Below are 22,415 nucleotides of genomic sequence, written 5' to 3' on the forward strand. Positions count from 1 at the left end.
GATGCCTACTAATGAAATTATCTGTACTAAAGGAGAATGATAGAAGGACGGTGAAGATTGTCAAAGGGTGCTAGTGTGTTTTAATCATTGTCTTTCATGGTGGATTCTGGACTCTCCATCTCCATATTTATCTGGTTTTTCTAGCGTCTAATAATGCTGCTTTTACCAGGTGGTGGGGATTTTTTTTTGTTTCTGTTTATTTTGTAATTAAAAAAGCCATAGCACAAAAAAACCCAATCCCAAAAGTAACTATTTCATGCTGATTTCCTTTCTGTTGCTGTTTGTGTGATACTGATATTTATTCTCTGCATTGGTAAGGAATTAAATGTTTAATAGAAAGACATATTTCCTTAAGTTTTTTTTTTCTTTTACCTGAAGTTGATGGCATAGGAAAAGCATTTTTGAAATCAAGGGTTTCAGTCTCCTTATTGAGTCATGTTTGCTGTGATTCCTGTCAATTGAAATTAAGTAATTTTCTATTAGTGTTTTAATTTCTAATCATACTTAGTAAGGAAAGCTGAAGTTCTTGGTATGAGATAGCTGCTTATGAGAAATCCATTGTCTGAGGTTGCCATGAATCAGTTCTACCTGATTTTTTACTGCCACTTCTTGGCGGCTTTCAGGCTGCTCTCTCCTTCTGTAGCTTCCCTTGAACACAGAAGGGAAAATCCTTGTTGTCTGAAAACCTTGTGGGTTGTTTATTTAAAAGGTGTAGCAGTTGTTGCTGACGGGAGTGCTGAACCAGATCTCTTTCACAGTGTATGAAGTCTGGTGTTTGATATTTCTGCTCTTGCTTCTTAATTAAAGTTTTTCCATGTGCTGGCTGTATGGTTGGCCTTCAGAGGCTTTGTCTGAGTTTAGCAAGGGGACAGTTTTGGTGATATCTGCTGGGATGCTGCTTCTTTGTAGTGCCCTGTGCTCAGGCATTTGGTTCTGAAATAAAGCTCTGACGTGTCCCTCTGCCCTGCTGCAGCACACCCTGCATTGCCTGGTGGGGCTAAGTTACAGGGGAATGTAACTGGGTGTGAGTACTGTGTCTGAAGAGCATGTGACTGAACCTGATTACGAACATAGTTCAGACACTTCAAGAATAAGTTGTTAGTGTATTATCAGGAATGTGCTTTGTGACAAAAGTCAGTGGAGTTTGAAATATTTTTCTCTTTAAGAAGAACTTGTTAAGATGCATTTCAAATAATTTCATCATTGTGAAGTTGGAAGGATACACTCATACTGAAAAATCTTGATAAATAGTGTATTTTTACTAGTGTAAAATGGGATTGTTGTACCATCTCTAAAACCAAATAAGGAAACCTATACAGTGCAACTACTCCATTTTTAAAAATTTTAAATGTTGATTTAGCACCACTTGTTTTCTATCACTTCATGTAGGAAATTGCCTTTTCCAGGCCATTGTTTAAATGCCCAGCTACTGGTATGTAAGAAATCCCATGGGTTTCATGAGAATATGCTCTTGTGTTAATAAATCCATTGCTGACTTGGAACTTGAATATGAAGCACAGGAGCATCAGTTTTTTCCTGAGCATCAGTTGCTCTTGTCTCCTGTGGTACTGCTCCTCTCAGCCCTGCTTTGAGACCCAGGAATCATCTCTAGCACACTGCTATCTGTCTTTGGGACTTTCAGAAGTCCTAAACTGTTCAGAAAGGGGTTGACTGGTTGCTAGGACTTCCAATGGACTTTAACCTCTTCTAAGGAAAGGAAGGCTGGTGATGATGAGGAGTCAAGGAAAGCTGAACTTAGTGTGAAAGTCTCTCAGGAACTGGGAATAAGAGTGTTAGAATTTTGGGAATGCCAGAAGAATAATATCCCAGAGATAGAGGTGGGCTGTAAGACGTAGAGAACAGCAACAGTGGTTCCACAGTGAGGCCTGACTCTTCTAATTTGCCTTCATTTTGCCTCACTTTATGAAAATTAGGTTGACCCCTCAGACTTCCTAGTTAATGGAAACCTCTCTCTTTTCATGGTTAGCATTTGGGGATTTTTCTGTGTGTGCTCCCCACCCATGCTTTCTTGAAGTGAAATAGTGCTCAAAAGGACATCTCATATAAGCTGAGAGATTTGCTTACAGATCAGCCAGGTTCCTGCTTCTTTCCAGGGCATCTTTAACCCTTGTGCCTTAGAATCAAAATCGGACTGGATTAGTAGAGAGAACTTTGAGCCAAATTTCCAAGGTTTGAAATTACTTATTAGGTGTATTGGGCAGTCTGAGGATTGTGGGCATGTCACATCTGTTCTCCTGAAGCCTGCAGCAGTGCTGTTCAGCCAGAGGTACCTTTTATCATATCTTACAGTACCTGTCATCAGCAGTGCCAGTGTTATCTGTGTGATGGTGATGAAACTCCCAATACAAGAATCAGCTTGTAAATATTAATTGAAAAACACTCCCATTTCCTTTCATATGGTTCACTGAATTCTAGATTGCTGCTCCGGAGCTTGCTAGCATCTCTGTATGACAGATCATCTAAGAGTGTCCTGATTGTTTATATACAGCAACTTTCCAGCTCTTTTGGGCTGGTTTTCCTTAATTATATTTTACTGTTGTGTTAGGCAGTACAGAAGCCACTTCAGGAGATCATTGCTTCAAGTATTGTTTATGTGATGGTCTTCCATTAACCCACAAATAATTTTTTGAACGGTAACACTTCAAAGCAAGGTACAATCTCCAGAGTGGAGAACTCCAGATTGGGATACTGGCCAGTGCTGTAGCTGAAGGAGCTGACTTTCGGCAGTGCCTCTTAGATTTGATACTACTATTCTTCTGTGTTTTTAAGTTGGATGAACCTATTAAATATTTTTGTGTAACATAACTAAAAAGAGGGAAAGAAGAGTTTCCCAAGGTCAAGGTCCATGTAAAACAGTATTGCACTCATGGTAACAGCCTTGAGTTGCACCAGGGAAGATTGAGGTTCTGTATTAGGAAAAGTTTCTTCACCAAAAGGGTTGTCAGGCTTTGGAAGAGGCTGTCCAGGTAAGTGGTGGAGTCATTATCCCAGGAGGTATTTAAAAAATGTGTTGATGTGACACAGAGGGTTTAGTGTGGGCTTGTCAGTGCTGGGTTAAGGGTTGCACTCAATGATCTTAGAGGTCTTGTCCAACCTAAATGACTTTGTGATTCTCAGATGAGTAGTGGTGAATGCTGAGAAACAACATACATGGAAGAGGATCAGATGCATTAGTTTGGTAAAGCCTCACAATGTTTTGGGAGTATTGGTAGCTATTCCTTTAAGTCTTTTATCCCAATACCTCCTCAAAATGAATACTCTTTGTACTTTGGATTATACTTTGCTTTTCTCAATAGTTTTTTGATTGTGTCTGTATAGTTTCTGAAGTACATGTTTTATTTGAGATGCAGAAACAGCAACTCGATATAATTTATAGCTTCTAATTTGTTTCTTCCTTTTCCTTGTGACTAATGTTTTGTGTTGTTTAACTGTGTCTGGGTTTTGAGCTGCTGATTTTTATTTTTTAGTTCTTTTAATAAAAGGCATTACAATGACTGGCTCATTTTTCATTCTGGAGTGGTAAATAACTTGGAGACTACCATTGTGCATGCATAGTTTTCTTTATTTTTCCTCTACAAGTGTTCCTTTGTTTTTATTAATGCCTAATTTCTCATTCTGTCTTACCACAAAATGGCCAGCTGTTGTGAGTGGTCATAAGCAGCTATTTACAGTCATGTCTAGGCTGAACATTTTGTAAGGGCTCTTGAGTGTGAAGCATTATTTCCTTTTACAAAAGAAATTATTTCTAGCTAGTTCTACTTGTCCTGTAGGGACATCACAATTATGTAGGGATTCAGTGGGTTAGTGTTCATGCTCGCATCCTTATTTGGATAGAGGTTCCACTTGTCAAAACACCTTTCCTTCTCTCAGCATTCACTTCTGAGGGTTTTTTGGTCCTTTTAGGAATTTCATTCTGAAAACCATTTTCAACATGGTGTAATTTTGATCATTCCAGTGTACCTTTTTAGTCTGTCTTTAGTAAGTGTCTACATTTTTATGTTGGTTCTTTTAAACTGAATTCTGCTGTAGCGGATTGTTTTCTGATTCCAGAAACATATTAATACTTGAATAATTTTTACTTACTGTTGAGAAACATTTTATGCTAGGAAGTTCATCTTTCTTCTGTTCTCTTTTTGTGCCATGAAGCAATCACTTAAAATTTCTAAACTGATTAAACTGTATAGATTAAGTATCTTTTCTTTTTGTGCCTCAGTGTTCATATGATGATAAATTAATCATTAGTCTTTAATACATTTCACCCTCATCTCAAGAATTTGAGTCATTATTGCTGTCCTGATTTGGAGGCCAGTATTATGATCCTAACTATGTTTTATATGGACTGCAGTTTTATATGTGAGGATTTTTGCAATGTATATGCAAGACTCTTTCTGTGGTTTGTTTATTCTGTTGCCCTGTGAACGTGATCTTTACATGTAGTTATCTTTTTTTTAAAATAGGCAACTCAATTCACTTTTCTGCTTTATTAATTTGACCTAAAATATTAAAATTGCTATAAAGTTACAAATTCAACATGAACCTGCTTGATTCTTTTCTGATACACTTCTCAGACCTATAGAAAGTTGATATTTAAAGACTAGCTTTTGTAGGCATTCCTTTGGGTAAATTTGCCCATATGTTCTATAACTAATTTCTCATAATGATTAGCCAGTGAGCCATTCATACATTTCCCTTCTTGTATCTGAAGTTACTGGAAATGCCCATGTGTAGAAATAGGTTTTGGTGCTATTACTTTGTATGCAATTCTTTTTCTTATTATTTACAAGTAAAATCTGTAGAATGGAGAACAATGCCATCTGCACCTTGAAGGGTGTCTGAACAAAATACTTTTGAAAAAAGTATGAAGAATATATGGCTTGTTTAGGCTTCAATAAGGCATAGACAGATCCTATACTCTGTAAACATATATGATATCAAGACTTGTGTTTCAAGCACTTATAAGCTCTTATTTTGTTGAAAGTTTGTAGAACTAGTGTTTCATGTCAACATGGCTACTTGGCTATTGGACTCTTCTTTTACTAGAAATTTAAAAATACCTTGTTTTTACTGAATATGGCCTTCTAAATTAATGGTCCATTACATTCCTTTCTTTAAAGCTTTTCATATTAGATATAGAACTGTAAAATACAGTATTCTGATATTCAAATATCAGGGGTTTGTTTGTTTTTTGACTCGTCATTGGTCCCACTTTCTCTCACTTAGCTCTATACTGTTTGCCAGTTATAACAAATTAAAGAGCAGCAGTGGTCTAGAATGGAGAAAGGTTAAAATATTATTATTTTTATACTCTAACTTTATCTTCATTGAGTTAGTATCTGCTGACTCATGATCAGAGCAGAAACTATGTCAGGAGAAACTCAGATGAGAAATAGGTCTTTAATATTTCCTGCCCTTCTTCCCTCTTCTGGAGAAATCCAGTAAAGAGATAGAAGCATCATGGGTTATTATTCTTGCTGACGTCTTGATATGTCCTCACTTTTTTTCCTGCTTGGGTAATTAAATCTTACACAAGATGATTAGTCTTGCAAGATGTTTCTCTTCTACTGTAACAGCTGGCTAGGGAGTTGGAGAAGCTAAATTGTTCCCCTTGTTGGCATGGCCTCAGGTACCTAGTGGCATGAGGGAAAAAACCCAGTGTAGCCTATTTAGAAGATTAGAAAGAAGACTGCCTGATAATGTGTGAAGGAATAACAGTTGTCCCTTTTAGGGAAGGTAAAATTACAGTAAAAATATCTTTTTCTATTGCAAAGAAAATTGAACTAGAAAACTACGTTATCTTATTCCTGGCAATCTGGTCTTTTCTCATTGGCAAGATGTGAATTCAAACTGGCTGCAGCAAACCTTAAAGATGTAGATTGTTTCATAGAAAAGATGGGTTGTGTTAATGATTAGTAAAGGAAAGGATCCTCAATCAACTACTGTAATTGTGAAATTGTGGGTTTTATTTTACACTTTATTAGCATACTACTTATTTCTAAAAGTTTCAGTTTTTCACTTTTATTGCAGTTCCCTTACACTTAGCATTGTCAGGCTTAGACTTTTGTCAATATATGGATATTCCTAAAAATCACTTCAGTTTCTTATGATACTTCTGCATCATCTGTCTTGGTTGATTTGGTGGTTTTTTGTTTTGGTTTGTTTTTATTCGTTCTTGTTTTTTTTGTTCTTCAGATAAATTTTACAGTAATATTCAAATATATGTTTTGGCTTTCATGGAATATATTTAGTCCTTTGCCTGCCATTTGCTAATTAATTTAAAGTTTAGGCTACCTTTAAAAAGAAAGAACTAAGTATGCCAGGCTTTCTGCATTTAAAGTAAATTAGTTTCTCTTTATCATTCCCTTTTTTATTTAAATATTTCTCTTGATGCCGACAATTAGGTGTGCAACTAGATTAGCTTTTGACTGCATTTCCCTGGGAATTGTATTGTATCACTGTAGTTCCATTTTTTGGACTGTATAGATCATGCAGTTAGAATATATAGATGTGTCAAATATTACTTATCCCCTGCATTACAGATTATACATAATTACTAGGTGTAAGTTATTTCTGATGTGCCACTCATGCCCCTCAATTTGAATAATTTAAATATATATATTTTTTTTAATTTTCTGGAAAATAGTGTTAATATTATTGATAGTATACCCTAAAAGTGTGCTCTTGAACTTTGATTTAGTTGAGGAGTTTTCGATGCTGAATTGTTTGCAGCCTATGAGTTACTTCTTTCTGTGTTAATTTGAAATCATACTAATAACTTCTGGGAAACTTCAAGGCTTTATAATCACTATTCCATACTCCTTATGAAAAAGAAGGTTAGTACAGGTTATAGTTACTTACTTTTTGTAGCAGCTTTGTAATGTTATGTGTCAATCAGCAGTTATTTCACATTTTCTGTTTAGTAATTCACAGCTGAATTTCTAGGACAGTGCCATAGTTGGTAGTGGAGTGATTTCCACCTGAATTTGTGAAGAGTGGATGCTTTTTAAGTGACACATCTTGTTGAAGACTTCTAATATGTTCTACTCAAGTAAATGTGTCAAATTGATTTCATTTGCCATCTCTTACTGAAGCAATTGGGTGTTCTCTGATGTTACAGTGCTGCACCTCTGTGTCAGCACAGCACATGACATCTGTCTGGTGCTGTTACAGGTTGTGATGCAAAAGTGAGGCTACATAAGTAACTAAATAAAGGACTGAGTCACTCAGTGCCTGAGATTATAGTTATGGTAAGTGCATTTTTAAAAAAATCTTACCTCGCTGAGGTCATACAGTTCCCGATGTTCAACACTTTTTGTCTGTTGGGAAATAATTGGTAATTTCTGCATATTCTCTATGTGTATGTGTTTAAATGAGAAGGAATTTCTACTAAACAAAAATCCAGTTAACTATGAAAACTATATATATGTGTTTCTTGTTTCTTAACAGCACAACTTGGAGACTATAATGCTTCAGTACATTGTTCAGGATATCTTTCAAATTACAACTTTATACCGGAGCAGAACAAAGATTTTCTTACCAAAGTAGAAACGCTACATGAGCAACACAGGTAATGTCAACTTTTAGTCCTCTCTTACCTCTTGAGGTATAAAGAAAAAAAAAAGATGTCAAAAGGAAGACTCAAGTTCTTAGTACTTTCATTACAACGGGTAGTTGTATTTCATATAGCTTCTGTTAAATGAAATATTTGGGTTTATCATAGAGATGTTAGATTAATTATACTCAAAGTGTGATGCTAATGTGTTGAAACATTTAAATAAATGTCTAGTTATAACTTCCAAGTGATTAGTTTGCCTTAAGTATTATTAAAGGCAACAATCTAGAACACTGTACTAGATGTTTGAGGAGTTTGCTGCATGGAGGACATTTGATCATTTTTCAAATTCTACAGATTTTTTTTGTCTATATATGTGGAAAAAAACTCCAAGAAATGCCATGACCATAAAACACTTCAATTAACTTGGTGCTTTCACTCCCCTCTCCTGAGTGTAATACAAAGGCTGCAACAGATTATTCCAGTCAATGCACTGCTAATTATTTTTTCTGACCCTGCTGATTTGTCTCTTGTAAGACTGCAGCTTTGGAATTAGTGGTGTTGATCAGATGCTTGCAAGCTGAATGCAAATATACCAATCTAAGAAATTCTGAGAGCAAATGAAATACCTATCTCTGTAGACTTGTTTTCTCTGTCTGTATCTTAACTGCAGCAGAGCTAATTCCCTGCTCTCTTAGTTTCTTTGATTTATACCTTGAAATATTTCCATTTTCATATCTTCCTAATGTCCCTCAGCTGTTTTTTCTCGTCTTTCAATACTCTTACTTTTGCCTCTGGTTTCTTTACTGCTAGTGGGTGTAGTGAGTAGTTTTAAACTTCACGTGTGCTCCCTAACTATCCAGAGCAGGCATTGTCATTTATGGGGCAAAAGAAGATAACCACTGAACTCTTTACTCCAACTGTCCTTTCTGTTGGAGATACTAATCTGGACTGCTTTCTGAACAGTTCGTGTTCAGGCACACAACAGCTGATGCTTCTACTCCTTCCAAATTAATTGGCAGTTTCCAGTAGGCTCAGTAATTTTTTGAGGGGGACTTTTAGACAGGAATGAATAAGCTTGCTTGTCTTTAGAAAGCAGTCACCTTGGAGACCACTGAGGGAAGTTTCTGAAGAGTCTTGGAGTGGCTGGTCATGTATTTAGTGCTGTAGCAGCAAGAGATATAAAACTGGTTATGTTCTGCAGAGGAAAGATCAGAAGTTAGCATTGGTCCAGACTAAAGTGTGGTGGTGACTGTTGGAAAGACTCCTTTCTTCTCTGTGTTCTTTCAGTGATATCAATGCTTTCATTGAGTGTCTTTGCTGGGGTGAAGCCTTCATGGCTGAGAAGTTTAACTTCTGTATTGGAATTAACAGAGGTGTTGGTAATTGAAGGTTTGAATAAAAATACTGGGTAAATTGAACTGGGAAAAAAATTTCTTTATTGTTTTAACATGTCTTTTGAAACTTAGCTCTTAAGGCCACTTTACTTTAGAGTACAAGGAGAGGCAGACAAATTATTGTTTATCCTGGCAGTATTTCTTGCATACTCCTTTGGCATTTGTATGTCTCGGACATGAATTTGACTAGATTGGTGCCAGGAACATAATTGACAAGAATGGTTCTGGTGTTCACCAGAGCTGCTGGGAAGCAAAGACGGAAAGGAAGAATTTACTTTTTTACCCTTTAAAAGAAAATTGTTGATTTGGAATAAAAAATATTGCTGTAAACCATATAGGTTATCTGTATAATATTATAGCTTTGAAATTGGTATTCTTATATTAGAGGGTTTCAAAGCCAACCCTATAAACATCTATGCTTTTTTCATTCTTTAATGTCTATCCTTTGGGAAACTTCCATAATGGAAAAGAAAAAGGTTTGAATTGCTGAAATACAGACTTGAGAAGTTATGTTATGTCTTGTGTTACGTGTTGTAACTCAGTGCAAAGTTTTTGTTACCTAGGTCTTACATTGCTTTTCAAAATCTGAGGAAGTATTCCCTTAACAACTCCATGCCACACTGTTCAGTGGACAGTATGTAGCTTTTAAGAAAGCAGCTGTTGTCATATTGAACTGGTATAGCGCCCGAAATTTTCCTTCTGTGTTCAACCCTAAATCCACAGAGGGATTTTTCTGTATGTAGTTGGTTCTGATGTGGTTTTCCTGCTGTGTTTTGCTTAATAACATAAGCAGCCTGAGATCTTAGGATGCACATATTGTCCAAATTGGTAAGGTTTTCACAGTGCTTGCTAGATCCAGCCATCAGTTTGAAGAGAAGGATGCATTTAAAACTAAATAGGATGCTTATATTCCAGATGAAGTTCGCTAGTCCTTGGGTATCAACAACTACAAAAATTGGAACATCAAGATGAATTTCCTCTTGCCTGTTTATCTCACTGAATTAATTACCATCTGCTTAAGGACCTGAAGGTTTTGTTTCACCTCTAATTGAGTAGGAGGGTGTAACAACAACGAGTAAAAAACCTAAGACTGTGCTGAGATACTTGTTGGCACTTCAAGACCCAAGGCATGACTGGTCTGGTGTAGATGGAGTATACAAATTGAGAATTAAAATTTGCAGGCAAATCTTGTTAGTGTGCAGCAGACCTTCTGAACAACATACTTGATCAAATTATTTAAAATGACAGTAATGTACTCTTGCAAATATATTCAGCATCCTTTCATATAAGAAAATGGCCATTTCACATTGGTTTGCTGCTATAATTTTCTGACACAGTGAAAGATATAGGGTCTACTAAAGCTTTTCAGAATCAAGGTGACAATAGTCAGTGTACATGTAGAGCTGAGAAACCAGTTTGGTTCAGAATTGTGATAAACAGCAGTTTTCTTCATCTTTGCTCTCTTTTTTCCTGATATTATACCATCCTCAAGCCACGCTGGCCATTGCTTTCCAGTTCAAGGTAGCTTTCAGTTTTCTGCAGCATGATGTAATATTTCCTGGAGTGGCTGTTACCAGGGCATTGTGTTTTGATTGGTTTGCATTTAAAAACAGGGATATTAATTGGAAGTAATAGATGCTGGAGTTCTTAACATAACTCAATGTTATGTCAACTTTTTGCAGGTTGTACCTAAATTGCATTTGATTAATGTATTTTTATGCACGTTGTTTTGGAAGCTTAGCTAGCAAAGAGTTGTTTTTACCTGTACTTATAGAAGCTTTCTTGAAGATGAAGAGGGCAAATGCTTTTATGATTTCAGTGTCTTACCTGCAGGAGAAAAAAATATTTTAGGACTTACAGATTTTAGGTAAACTTGGATGGCTTTTCCTTGGTGAGTTTCATAACTTTAACTTTTAATCTGTTCTCTCCCCTTTATTTTATTAGTGCATCCGTGCTTCTTATCTTTCTTCTACATGACTTCTGTCTGAGAGATTATGAAATATACAATATTTACCGATGCAGCTTCTTACTAAAAAGTCAGATTTTATAGGAGAATTGTTTACTTGTCCCTTTGAACATAACAGATAGCAAAGATTTTTATAAAAAGAGCTGGTCCAGAGTGGCTACAGTAATAAAATCGTGTATAATTCACTCAATTTTTTGGGAGTACTTTAGCAGGGCCTTCACCAGTAAAGAAACTGTGGCACTACTTAATGTGGGTTTTTTTCTGAGACACTGGACTTCAGTGTTGTTCTGGTTTTATGCATTTGGAATAAATATGATATAATATCTTTTACTTTTGACTTGTCTGTGGCTCATATTTATTATTTTTTCCCTTCTCCTAGTGGCCTCAAGCAATCTGAAGCAGAGTCCTGCTATATAAATATAGCAAGAACACTTGAATTCTATGGAGTGGAATTGCACAGTGGTAGAGTATGTTTACATTGTAATTTTTCCCTTGGAAAGTAAATTTATATGCTTTTTTAACATTAATAGCAGTAAAAAAAAAGTAATATTTAAGTACTGACTTTATCATGTGTTATTTTTAAGTAGAGCTGGGTAATTTTTCAGTAACTTGTATGACCTAGGTGCTGGAATTTCAACCAAATAAGGTAGAGCTCCTCAAAAGTGTAACAAAATATTTTGAAGATAAACTATTTAATTACTGCAGTATATTTTTACGTTGGGTTTCTAATTTTACAAAGGTTTTTGAGTGTCTAAGCATGAAAGAAAATTAAATGCTCTGTTTAGTGCTATTAGTCGGCAGGTGTTTTAAGAGTTTAATTTCTATGAATTTCTAGCACTAATTTCTTAAGTGTTAAGATATAGAGTTTTTTTTGTTTTTTTTTTTTTTTTTGTTCAAATTCCTATATTCCCTGATTCCAGGCTAAATTTAAGAAGTATTTAACAACTTGAAAGATGAGCACTAAAAGTGTATTTGAAATCTTTTACATACGGTGTTCATTGATAAGAAACGTGTCTTAGTATTTCACTGTCTACTGCAATTTAATTTTTTGGCTACACTATTGATCTGAAGTGAATCTCCAGAATCCTTTTTTATTTGCATCCTAATGTGCAAGTTACCTTTTGTGCTTCTATGCATTAGTAAATTGTTTTGGTATAAGGCTTGTCGTGTAAAAAGGAAGTGTACTACAGATAATTGATTTCCTAGGTGAAGATGACTTCTAGTTTTCTTAACATTTTTTGACTTCTTTTAATAATCCTGATACTAAGAGTTATAATGAAAAATTCATTATTTTTCTTTGATGATGAGGAAAGAATACAGTGAGTAATTTGCTTCCTTCAGCATAATTTCTTGTTTTACTTTATGCTGCCACAAATAAGTGAGTGTTGCATTGGATTTCTAGAAATTCCTAAAGTACTTCTGTATGAAGCCACTGTAATTACATTCATATTAATGAAATACAGCACTCAAAAGGTAGACATTTTCTTTAATAATGGAGAAAAATAGAAAGGAAATGATCTTATTAAATTTGACTTTGTATAGTCTGTTCATTGGGTCATCTGTCACCTTTCTACTTTATTGAAGAAGCTCTTAGTGTTAAACTTGAGATCACTATATGCACTTAACTTGATTGGATATTTGCCTTTAACTTCTGTTATAGCCTATTATTTTGATAAGCCAACTTGAGTCCTAAGACTTCCACTATGTGACCAGTCTCTTAATATTATTGGGAGGTTGTTTCTGCAAGCTCTTCTGATTTCCATTATCCTTCCTGAGCTACAGGCTGCTGAACTGCATGCAGGATGTCAGTAGTGGTCTTACCAATGCCAAGTAGTGATAATAGACTGGATTCAGACATTTTCAGCTGAATGAAATTTCACTGCAGACCATTTTGCTTCTGTTTCAATTCAGAATAATAGTTTTATCAAAATTCCGGTTTTTTTAAGAATGAAATATTTGAAGTGATCTAGTTTCTTTAGCAGTTGGACTAGACATCTGGACACTTAGAAGCTGCTAGGATGGAAATAGAACCCAAACCAGAAAATATCATGCCACCTTTCAAATTGAGTTTTTATATCATTTGAATGTTGAGCTTCACTCTTCCTCTCCCTTCCTTATCTCAGAGTAGGTAATGGAAAAAAAAAAGTATAGGGAAGGATAACAATCATAATTGTTTTAAGGAAAAGCCTTCTGTAGCAGGTGAACAGCATGGAGAACGTGAATAGCCAACAAGATCTTCAGTCTACCTAAAAAGAGACAAGTTTAAGTAAAGGTACTTTTTCCACAAGGCTGCAGTTGAACTGTAAGCGTTACTTGTGATTTAATGGATGCCCAAGGTGAAATAGCTATCAGGAGCAGTCAGGCAGTCACTGGAGTCCATTAAACATAAAAGAAGCTTCTAAACCAGGAAAACCTCTAGCTGTAAATGACCTGAAGCTGAGAAGGGGAGTTGTTACTCAGGGTGTAGCTGGTTGTCTCTGAAGTTTTATCCTTCCAAAACATCAGTTGGATGTTTGGATTGAATGCCATGAGGCAAACCTCTCAGCCAACATGAGGTTGATCTTGCTCCCGTAGGCCTGTAAGAAGTTTACAGTCAAGGTTTATAAGCTGCTTCTTCACAGAGGCTACTATGTCCTGCCCCTGCTTTGGCAGGGATATTTACAAGGCCTCCTGGTATTCTCCCCCCTCTCAGTACTGCTTTTAAATCATCCTTCCAGTTTTGTCACATCCCAGTGCCTTGACCAGATTTAGCAGGGGCTAATTAAACTGTGTCTCTGGGAAAGGCTTTAGCTCTGTGGATTCTGATGATCTTGTTCTTCTTAGATTGTGTGTGGCAGAAGAACCAGGGAACACCTGACTTTTATACTAATGGCCCAAAGAAGCTGGTGCTCCTGTACTGGTGGTTGAGAGTGGGATACTGTTGGATAATGTTTCTTAAAGAGCAGATGGATATATAGCTTCCTTAATTTTTTTGTTTTGTGATAGAAAGTTAAATATTTAACCTAAGTGTGAGCTTTCTTTTTAGCAACTTACTAAACATGCAACTTCAATCTCAGCTCAGTTTTCATCTGCAAACACTTCTGCTTTTTTTTCTGATGAAAAAACTGAACTGCTAAAATATTAAAATATGCGATAGTGTTAGGAGACTCAAGAGAGTGAATTCAATAAAACTGTATTGATGTGTCATGAATTTCTATTCTCCTTTTCCACTCTGGACCACGATCCCATCTGCTCAATAATTAATTTGCTGTTAATTTATTTTTCATTTTTACTCGGAGAGTCAAAGATAGGAAATTTGTTGAATCAATATTATTTCCATACCTACAAAAATCAAAATGGTAATTATAAATTAAATCAAATATGAATCAGTACTTAACTAGCTAGATGCCTGCCATTATATTTTTTTCTCTTTAATACCTTTTTATTATCTTCTTCATGTTACCTGTTTTTTTATAAATATATGCATGTTATTTCTTTTTTATGGTATTTAACAACATGATGTTTTGAAAGAGAAATAACTGTAGATCAATATAATATTTCATATAAGAGATCCTCTCTTAATGCTATTCCAGCATCTTGATTTTTGTGTTTCTTAGGCTCAATACAAGAGAATTCATAATAACAAATAACATGGGAGATTAGTGGTTTGGGCTGGTGCAGAGGAGGGTAGGGAATGAACTTTGTTCTGACAAAGCTTCTGGAGAAAATAGAGTAGTTTAGCCTAATTAATCCCTATCAAGTGTTTTAGATAATCCTTTATTTCTACTTAATCATGTCGATTTTAAGGTTTTACTTTTAAAGTTGTTTTTTCTTCATAGTATTGATTTTTAAAAGCAGGAACCTGGAGTAAGCTCAAAGTGCTAATGCAATTTTCTACCCTGCTTTAGGTTTCTGCCATAGCATGGCAGAAACAGCTAAACTGTAGGCAGTTAATCTCCTGAATACCTCAGTGTTCTTCCCAAGTATTAAAATACAGGGATGTCAGTTCTGGATTCCTGTATTATGCTTTGCAAATGAGGTTGGACTTTCCTTATTCATGGGCCTGTATCACACTACTGTTCAACTGTTTTTAAAAGCTTTATTGTAGACTTGCTACAGTATTGCCAGAGCACATGCTCTGTACCTTACTAATGTAAAGGAATTGGGATTGGACATGGAGGATAGCCATATATTAATTGAGCCCAGAGTACCATCTAGAGGAGCGACTGCGCTACTGAAGGCTTTAAGAGAATCTGCTACCATTGGCTGTCCTTCAAAAACAGTCTGAAACTGCTTTTGAGTCAAACCTGATATTTTTAACAATGGATTCCACTTACATGTGGATTTATGTATGCATTTAGCTCTGTATAGAAATCTATGTAATAACACATTAGTGTGTATTAATCATAAGAAATGGGAAGCCAAGGTTTGTACCTTCTTTAACATCAGTCTGGGTTTAGGCTCGAAATGACCATCCAGCATTCTCCTCTCTGCCTTTTTGTTGTTTGGTTTTTTTTAAACACAAATGTTTGCTTCTATGGAAGAATGTATTTTCTCTTGAGTATCTCAGTACCTAGAAAGGATTGTAAAATAATGATTTCTTTTTTCCGAGTTGCATATGTTAAGCTAATGCACACCTTTTGGTTTAGTTAATAATGGATTTCATTTAATGTATGAAATATTCATGTGCACATGTATTTTTCCAACATATTCTCATATGCAAAATTGTAGTCACCTCCTGTGCAGTCTTTCTTGGTAAGACCTTTTAGGAAAAAGTAAGGAATTATTTCCTCTCTTTTTTTAAACAGCATATAATCAGGCAATTTTTGTTCAGTTCCCAAAATTCTGTGACATTTACCTGACTAATCTTGGGAAGTATTTCAACTTCTTTCCTGAAATTAATAAGGCTAGACTTGCAAATACTCTTGATACAGACCTAAGGAATGTCCAGGCTAGTAGGATGAACATTACAAATTTTATGAATGAATAATATTTAAAATATGTAATAGATAACATCAAAGGAAAGAGATTCACAAAAACCACAAAAATGTCATTGTTTTTGTTCCTCAAGTTTAGCAATTTAGATATGGAAAGCTTGAAAATAATTTTATTAGTAGATAAATGTGAATGACATAAACTGCATCTGTGTTCTTACAGTGTTTTTCTTTTTTAGGATCTCCATAATCTAGATCTCATGATAGGGATTGCATCTGGTGGAATTGCTGTATATAGAAAACTCATCTGTACAAGCTTCTATCCCTGGTAAATACCTGTATTGTAAAGAAATACATCCAGTTTTTTCAATCTTACTTCCATTTACTTTCACATTTATTCCAAAGAAGCCTACACTACATATATTTGTTCTTTATGGAATATTGTGGTATTTCCTTTTTCTTAGATAAAAATGAAAACTTGCCTAGCCTTTTATGCCTTTTAAGACTTTTAAAGTCCTTGCACTGTGTGAAGTCTTGATCAAGTTAAATTACATATCAGTATGAGTACATTATTAGGAGGACCCTGTGGTCTTAGAGATTTTCTGCTGTTATGCTCAATAATATGTCTCTTTAAAAACAAACAAAATCAATCAGTATTGCTAAAGTTCAGCCCCTAACTCAGTCTGAATTAAGTTCAGTCTGGACTTTTTAACATAGCATTCAGCAAGAAGATACTCACTTCTTGGAGTATAAATGTAAAATCAGGTTTTTGGCCTTACAGATTTACAAGAAGTAGAATAATATAATTTAGAAATTTTAAAATCTCATCAAATATGGGTATATAACATCAACAAGCAGGTGAGAGGCCTTCACATTCTTCTCTGATACATAAAACATTAGAATGCATGATTGTTCTGTAGACAATAACCTCTGCAAAGAAATAATGTGCACAAGAACTTTCATGTGAATGACATGAGAAGGTACATTAGCTATAACTCTTTTAAAGTGCTTTTGGGCTTTATTAGTTATAACATACTAAAAATTATAACCTGAATGAGAAATTATATGGAGGCTGGGCATTTCCTTCAGAGTTTTTGGATTGGATCAGAAAGAAATATTTTCCAGTCATTCTTTTTTAAATGAAGTATGAACTTTTTTTTTTAATGCTTAATAAAACTGTAGCTTTATCATGTTATACGTGAGTTATTTCTTGAATTTGTAACAATTTTTCTGGATAAGTTTTTCAGTAAGATAGTACAGTGTTCTTAATAATGACAGAAAAAAAAAGCTCCCTAGCTGTATTCTTTAAATACTAGTGTCATCCATCCTTTCATTTATGAACCCAACCAAACAGCTATTTCCTGTAGAAAAGCAATAAAATCAGTTTCAATTTAAATTCTAGGGGGAAATATGCTACATGGTCTCTGGATTTTTTTTTCTTTGCTGTGAGTTGTATTTCAACTCCCTGGGATATACTGCAATCATCCTGGATAAATGCATGTCAGTAATAATGCTCTCATGCAGCAGCACAGTAAAAACTTGTATTTTTCCATTTCTAATGCACATGGAAGCATAAAAGACTTATCTTTCATCTTTGTGCCTTGAGTGCTGCTCTTTCATACATCAGCCTCTCAGCTTCTTTGAGCCGCTGCAGATTTAAAAACTGCCAGCTGGAGGCACATTTTCTGTCTTCTGCCAGTCTTGTTCTGCCAGCTTAGTTGTCCTAAGTAAGATACGAATTTATAATAGTTGTTCCTGAAAATCACAGAGTAATGGCATTTTAAAATCTGTGACTATATGATTCTTTTCAAGGAAGGGAAAGATAGTTTATAGCACACAAGACCGGAGGAATCTACAACTTCCTGTGCTCCTTTTACTCCTGAAGAACACAGAGGAATAAAACACAGATGCTAAAACATTTTTCACAAAAGCCTAGTCTTATTTACAGAAAAAAAAATTGAGGGAAATAAAATCCACAGGTTTTTCAGTTCAAATAATTCCCACTCTAAAATATGTTTAGGTAGTAATATTTTCAGCTGACCGCTCATGCAGTTGTTCCAAACTTTCCTACTTGCGCACTTTCTCTCTCCTTCTCGCTCTCTAAAATTTTCTTTTCATCTTGAAAGCAAAAGCTCCCTACACAGGGGCTGACTTTTTGATATTTTATTTCTGGCATCTTGCATGAGTTTATCATAATTCTTTGTGCAGGAATGGTGTCATTTCCTGATCCCACCAAAACAAGCAAACAGTGAAAACCACCAGAGCGGAGTCGCTTGGGATGTATTTGTAGTATGGATTCTCACTTTTATTTTAGATCTCAAAGCAGGATATATTTCTGTAATGCCTGAAGTGGTATTTATTTAGGCTCTTTTCGGAGCACCATTTGTATCAAGTGGTTTTTCCTATGGACTGTTGCAAACTTCCCCATTAATGAGTTGGAACTCAAGGTGGCAGCAAACACCACCAAAGCACTCTTTCCAAAATTTTAAGTAAAATACTCTGCAGTGGTTGACAAGAAGACAACTATGCCATATGGTAGTAGTCAAAGGGGACCAAAAGTTTTCAGGAACAGAGGCAGTGAGAGAGTTCTGCCTTGGCAAAAAGACGCTTTTCAATCAAAGCAACCTACGTAAAGAGCTGAGTGATCAGTCAGCGACAATGCAAGTCAAGATAGGTTTAAAAAATAGCTTTGGATTTAATGCAGTATTTTGTGCACTCTGCAGAGTTATTCTCAAGGGTGCCTAACTGTTCTGTGGTAATTTCCAAATGATTTTACAAGTAAAATGTTAATGGCAAAAACATACAAACGCTCTCTATATCAGCAGCAGCTAAAGTTAGGTATTAAATGCTATTTTGTGTCTGCAGTTTTACTGCTTTGAAAACTTCAGAGAAACTCAAACTGGCATAATACATTGCTAGTTAAACCTTGGAAAACAAGTATCTTGCATAACAAATTGGACAGAATCTTTTTTCAGTGGCAAAGTATAGGATTTACAGGTAAAGGAACTTTTTCTTTGCTTCAAGTCACAAGTAGCAGCTGTTAGTAGCAGGTTCTGGAACAGGACTGCCAGTTTAATCAAAAATTAGTGATTCTGTGACCCATGGAGTGACAAATCTATCTTGATGCTTGTGAATGATAGGAAGATGGGACCCAAAAGATCCATTATTCTTAAGATGCTACAGCTAGTGAGTACTTTTTAAGTAAACCATGAAATTTAATGAATTGTGAACGTTGCATAGTCACGGAACAGATTATTGGTAAGAGACAAGGGCCACAGAACCACCAGTTATAATAACAGTAACTGCATTCTATTAATATAATTTTTTGGTATGGCATCTTCAAGAACTTGTTAAGTCTAAGTGCTTTGACACCTTAATCTGTTAGATTTTTTTTTCTATATTTTTTCTAGACGTGAACATTCCGTCAATTTGTGGGTATAATGTTGCAAGTGATTTTTAGTTATTGTTAAATAAAAATGTCAGAGTAGCAAGTGTTCTTCATGCCTGAACTAAATAGGTTTAGATGTACTTTAAGAAGAATGAATGGAATTGAGAGGGGTATTCTATTTAGGAGAGTGTCAAAATTAAGAGATTTAATGCCCTGATTTGGCTCAAAGTGATTATATGGTCATGCACTGAATCACGGGGATTGTTTTGGTTTTGATGGGGTTTTGGTAGTTTTTTGTTTGTTTTGGGGTTTCTTAAAAAAAAATAAAGAACAGGGGGTAGTGGAGAACGATTGAGGGAGTTTTGGTACTTTAGGATGCTGGCTCCCTTTCTGTTGTTGGTTGCAGGGCTTTTCACTTAGTCTGCAAGGTTAGTTTTCTGTGTCCCACATTTCACCTGGCTTCGTGTTGGGGTAAGACCAGACTATGATGGCAACTCTGGAACAACTCCAAAAACTTGTTTGTTGAATTTTAGTCTAAGTCAAGAAATGTGGTAAGAAAGAACCAGAAGCACAAAACTTGAGTGGTACTAGTTCAGGCAGAGTAGCACTAGAATCAAGAAAGAATTAATGTGCAATGAATTGCAGCTCAGGAAATACAACTGAAAATTTATATTACTTGTCATGTAGTTCAGAATCAAGACCTTTTAGATGAGCAATGCAGATCACTGATGTTTGAGGTAGCAAGTCAAATGGCACAAGTATTTTAAGAGTTGGCCTAACAGGAGAGGTGGATATAATTTCAGCTTTCCATTAATTTTCACACCAGTTTGTCTTGTTAAAGAATAGTGTTGAAATATCTGTATCTTTCTGGTTCTGTAATTGATGGAGAAAAGCATTTTCTGAAAATAGCACACACTGTTTTCCACCTCTTGTGCAGGAAGAGGAATAGGGTAATTCCATTAATATTCTTGTTAGTAACTGGCAGATATATTCTCCTGTCTCCATGAAGGATGTTGCTCTATAACTCAAGTGCCTCTCCCATGAACAGTGGGGAATGAGTTTTTATGCTATCCTGTTGATGAGAGTGATGCAAAAACTGTGCCACACTGAGAGGACTTTCAACAAAGTTCATACCTGATATCTAACATCCTGTGAAACATCAGTTCACAAAAATATTATGAAATTTTTAGCAGTAAACTTTTTTTTCAGGCAAATATGACTTGATCAGACCCTAAATAGGTTTCCTTAAGGCCTCTGTAAGATTCCAGCTGACCATAGATCAGAGATTTCTTTGTCCAAAAATGCAGGTTTTCAGTTATTGAAGTAGAAATATTGCATAGAAAATGTAGATATTTTTGACAAATCTTGTTTTGCTGTGGGAAGGTGTGCAGATGGGTGGAAGTTTGTTTAATTTAGCAAAACTCATAAGCATATAATTAAAATGAAAATTGCTTGAGCACCGATTCCAGTTGTAATCTTTACCCTAGAAAATATATATTCACACTGTGTATATTTAAAAACAGGTGTTCAGTTCTAAAATTACCACATAAATTACATAGCAATGTGTAATAAAACGCCTGTCTGTCCAGGGAATGTGAATGTCACATTGATGTTAATGAATTGAAAAATATATTAACACTCATTCTTACAGTTTTCATCCTTTTAAAATTATGATTTTATCTAGAGGTTTTGTTTAGTGATTAACAGAAGTACATGATACTTTTCATGTTATGAAACCAATTCTGCAAAGCCGCTGCAAAGTTTCAGTTGTTGTAAGACCAACCTTGTCATGTCATTAGGGTCTTAAATTTTGTTCCGTTAGTCACAGTTGTCATATGACTCTAAAGTTATACAAAAGTTGGCACATTTAGCATTTGTGCAGCTTAGTGTAGAAGATGTCATCAAGTTTTTTGCTGCAAGAATAGATTTGGTGGGAGAGAACTGCTGTGAACTATTTAAAGATTAAATGAGGACATCTATTTGCCACTCAACACAGGAGATGGCTGCATATTATTCATTGAATATTTTACAGCTATAATCTTTCAGGCTCACTGTACACAGTATTATTTTTTATTGTTTTATTACTCTAAACATTGCTTGGTATTTCATGGCCTGTTTCTTTCTTTTAGGGTGAACATATTAAAAATTTCCTTTAAAAGGAAAAAGTTTTTTATACAACAACGGCAAAAACATGTAAGTAGTCCTCTAATTTTGTTTAACTTGAGTGACCATATTCGATATTTTATATTAAATGTAACCTACAAACAAAGGTTACATTCAGTATAAAATGAATGTAACCTACAAACAAAGGATCAAAAGGCTTTGTTGGGATAATGTGCCCTTGAAGCTCTGTTTTGTTAACTTGGTCTTGCTATTCTGGTCTGCTTATTCCCTCTCTTTTTCCCTTTTATTGTTTCTTTTCCAACACTGAATCCCTCCACTTTGAGTCTGTTGGACTCTGTCTTTCCCATGGAGGTTTCTTCTCCCTTGGAGACTTCGGGTAAATGCAGATCTCCATCCTTGCTCCAATATCTATTAACATAGCATATTTCTCCTTTCTCATCAGCATCTGCTGCTCCTTCCCTTGTTGCTCTCCTTGCTGTGTAGAGTTCCTCAATGCAGTGAATCTACTAAACAACTTCTTGTCCCATCTAGGGGGAGTTTGTGAGGTCCCTTCAGCTTATGGGGCTCAGAGCTCAGGAAGAAAGCAAGGTTCCTGGAGGAAAGGAGGGCTTTGCAGATGAAAAACATGAGGTTGAAAAGGGGAATAGCCCACCTCCTGCTGTGTGTAACATGGAGGGCTTTAGGACTTGGCAAATTATGTGAAGATAGTTGATAAAACAAATATAAAATTTTTCAACTGTTAAGAGATGGCTTCTGTTGGTTGCTTTGTGCTCTTTGCAGAGCAATTGAAATATTAGTCTATTTAATGGGAGAGGAAATCTTGATTACTGCTTATTATTGTAATGCCACAATATGAAGAAAATAAGATATCTTTTAAAAAAGACCATAGATTATTTAATATGACAGAAAAAAAATCTTCTCAGAAACTAGTGATCAGCAGATATATAAATATTTTAATTCAGTTGAAGACAAAACTTAGTAAAAGGTAAGTGTTAACTTGTGCCTAAAGTTAATGGAGGCTCTTTCTGGTAGTACACAAGCTCTTAAATTTATAGGA

General features: G+C 35.4%; 1 protein-coding gene across 8 annotated transcripts in view; it reads left to right on the plus strand.

Moving 5' to 3' along the window:
- Window positions 1-22,415, plus strand: part of PTPN3 (protein tyrosine phosphatase non-receptor type 3) — a 155,836-nt gene that overhangs the window by 85,208 nt on the left and 48,213 nt on the right. For all 8 annotated transcript variants that reach the window (XM_068195459.1, XM_068195464.1, XM_068195450.1 and 5 more), the window contains 4 exons: window positions 7,465-7,585; window positions 11,313-11,400; window positions 16,086-16,174; window positions 21,364-21,427. In XM_068195459.1, the coding sequence (XP_068051560.1) occupies window positions 7,465-7,585; window positions 11,313-11,400; window positions 16,086-16,174; window positions 21,364-21,427 (362 nt within the window). The remainder of the gene's footprint in view (window positions 1-7,464; window positions 7,586-11,312; window positions 11,401-16,085; window positions 16,175-21,363; window positions 21,428-22,415) is intronic.

This window comes from Anomalospiza imberbis, chromosome 1, assembly GCF_031753505.1.
Source record: "Anomalospiza imberbis isolate Cuckoo-Finch-1a 21T00152 chromosome 1, ASM3175350v1, whole genome shotgun sequence".
Lineage (NCBI taxonomy): Eukaryota > Metazoa > Chordata > Aves > Passeriformes > Viduidae > Anomalospiza > Anomalospiza imberbis.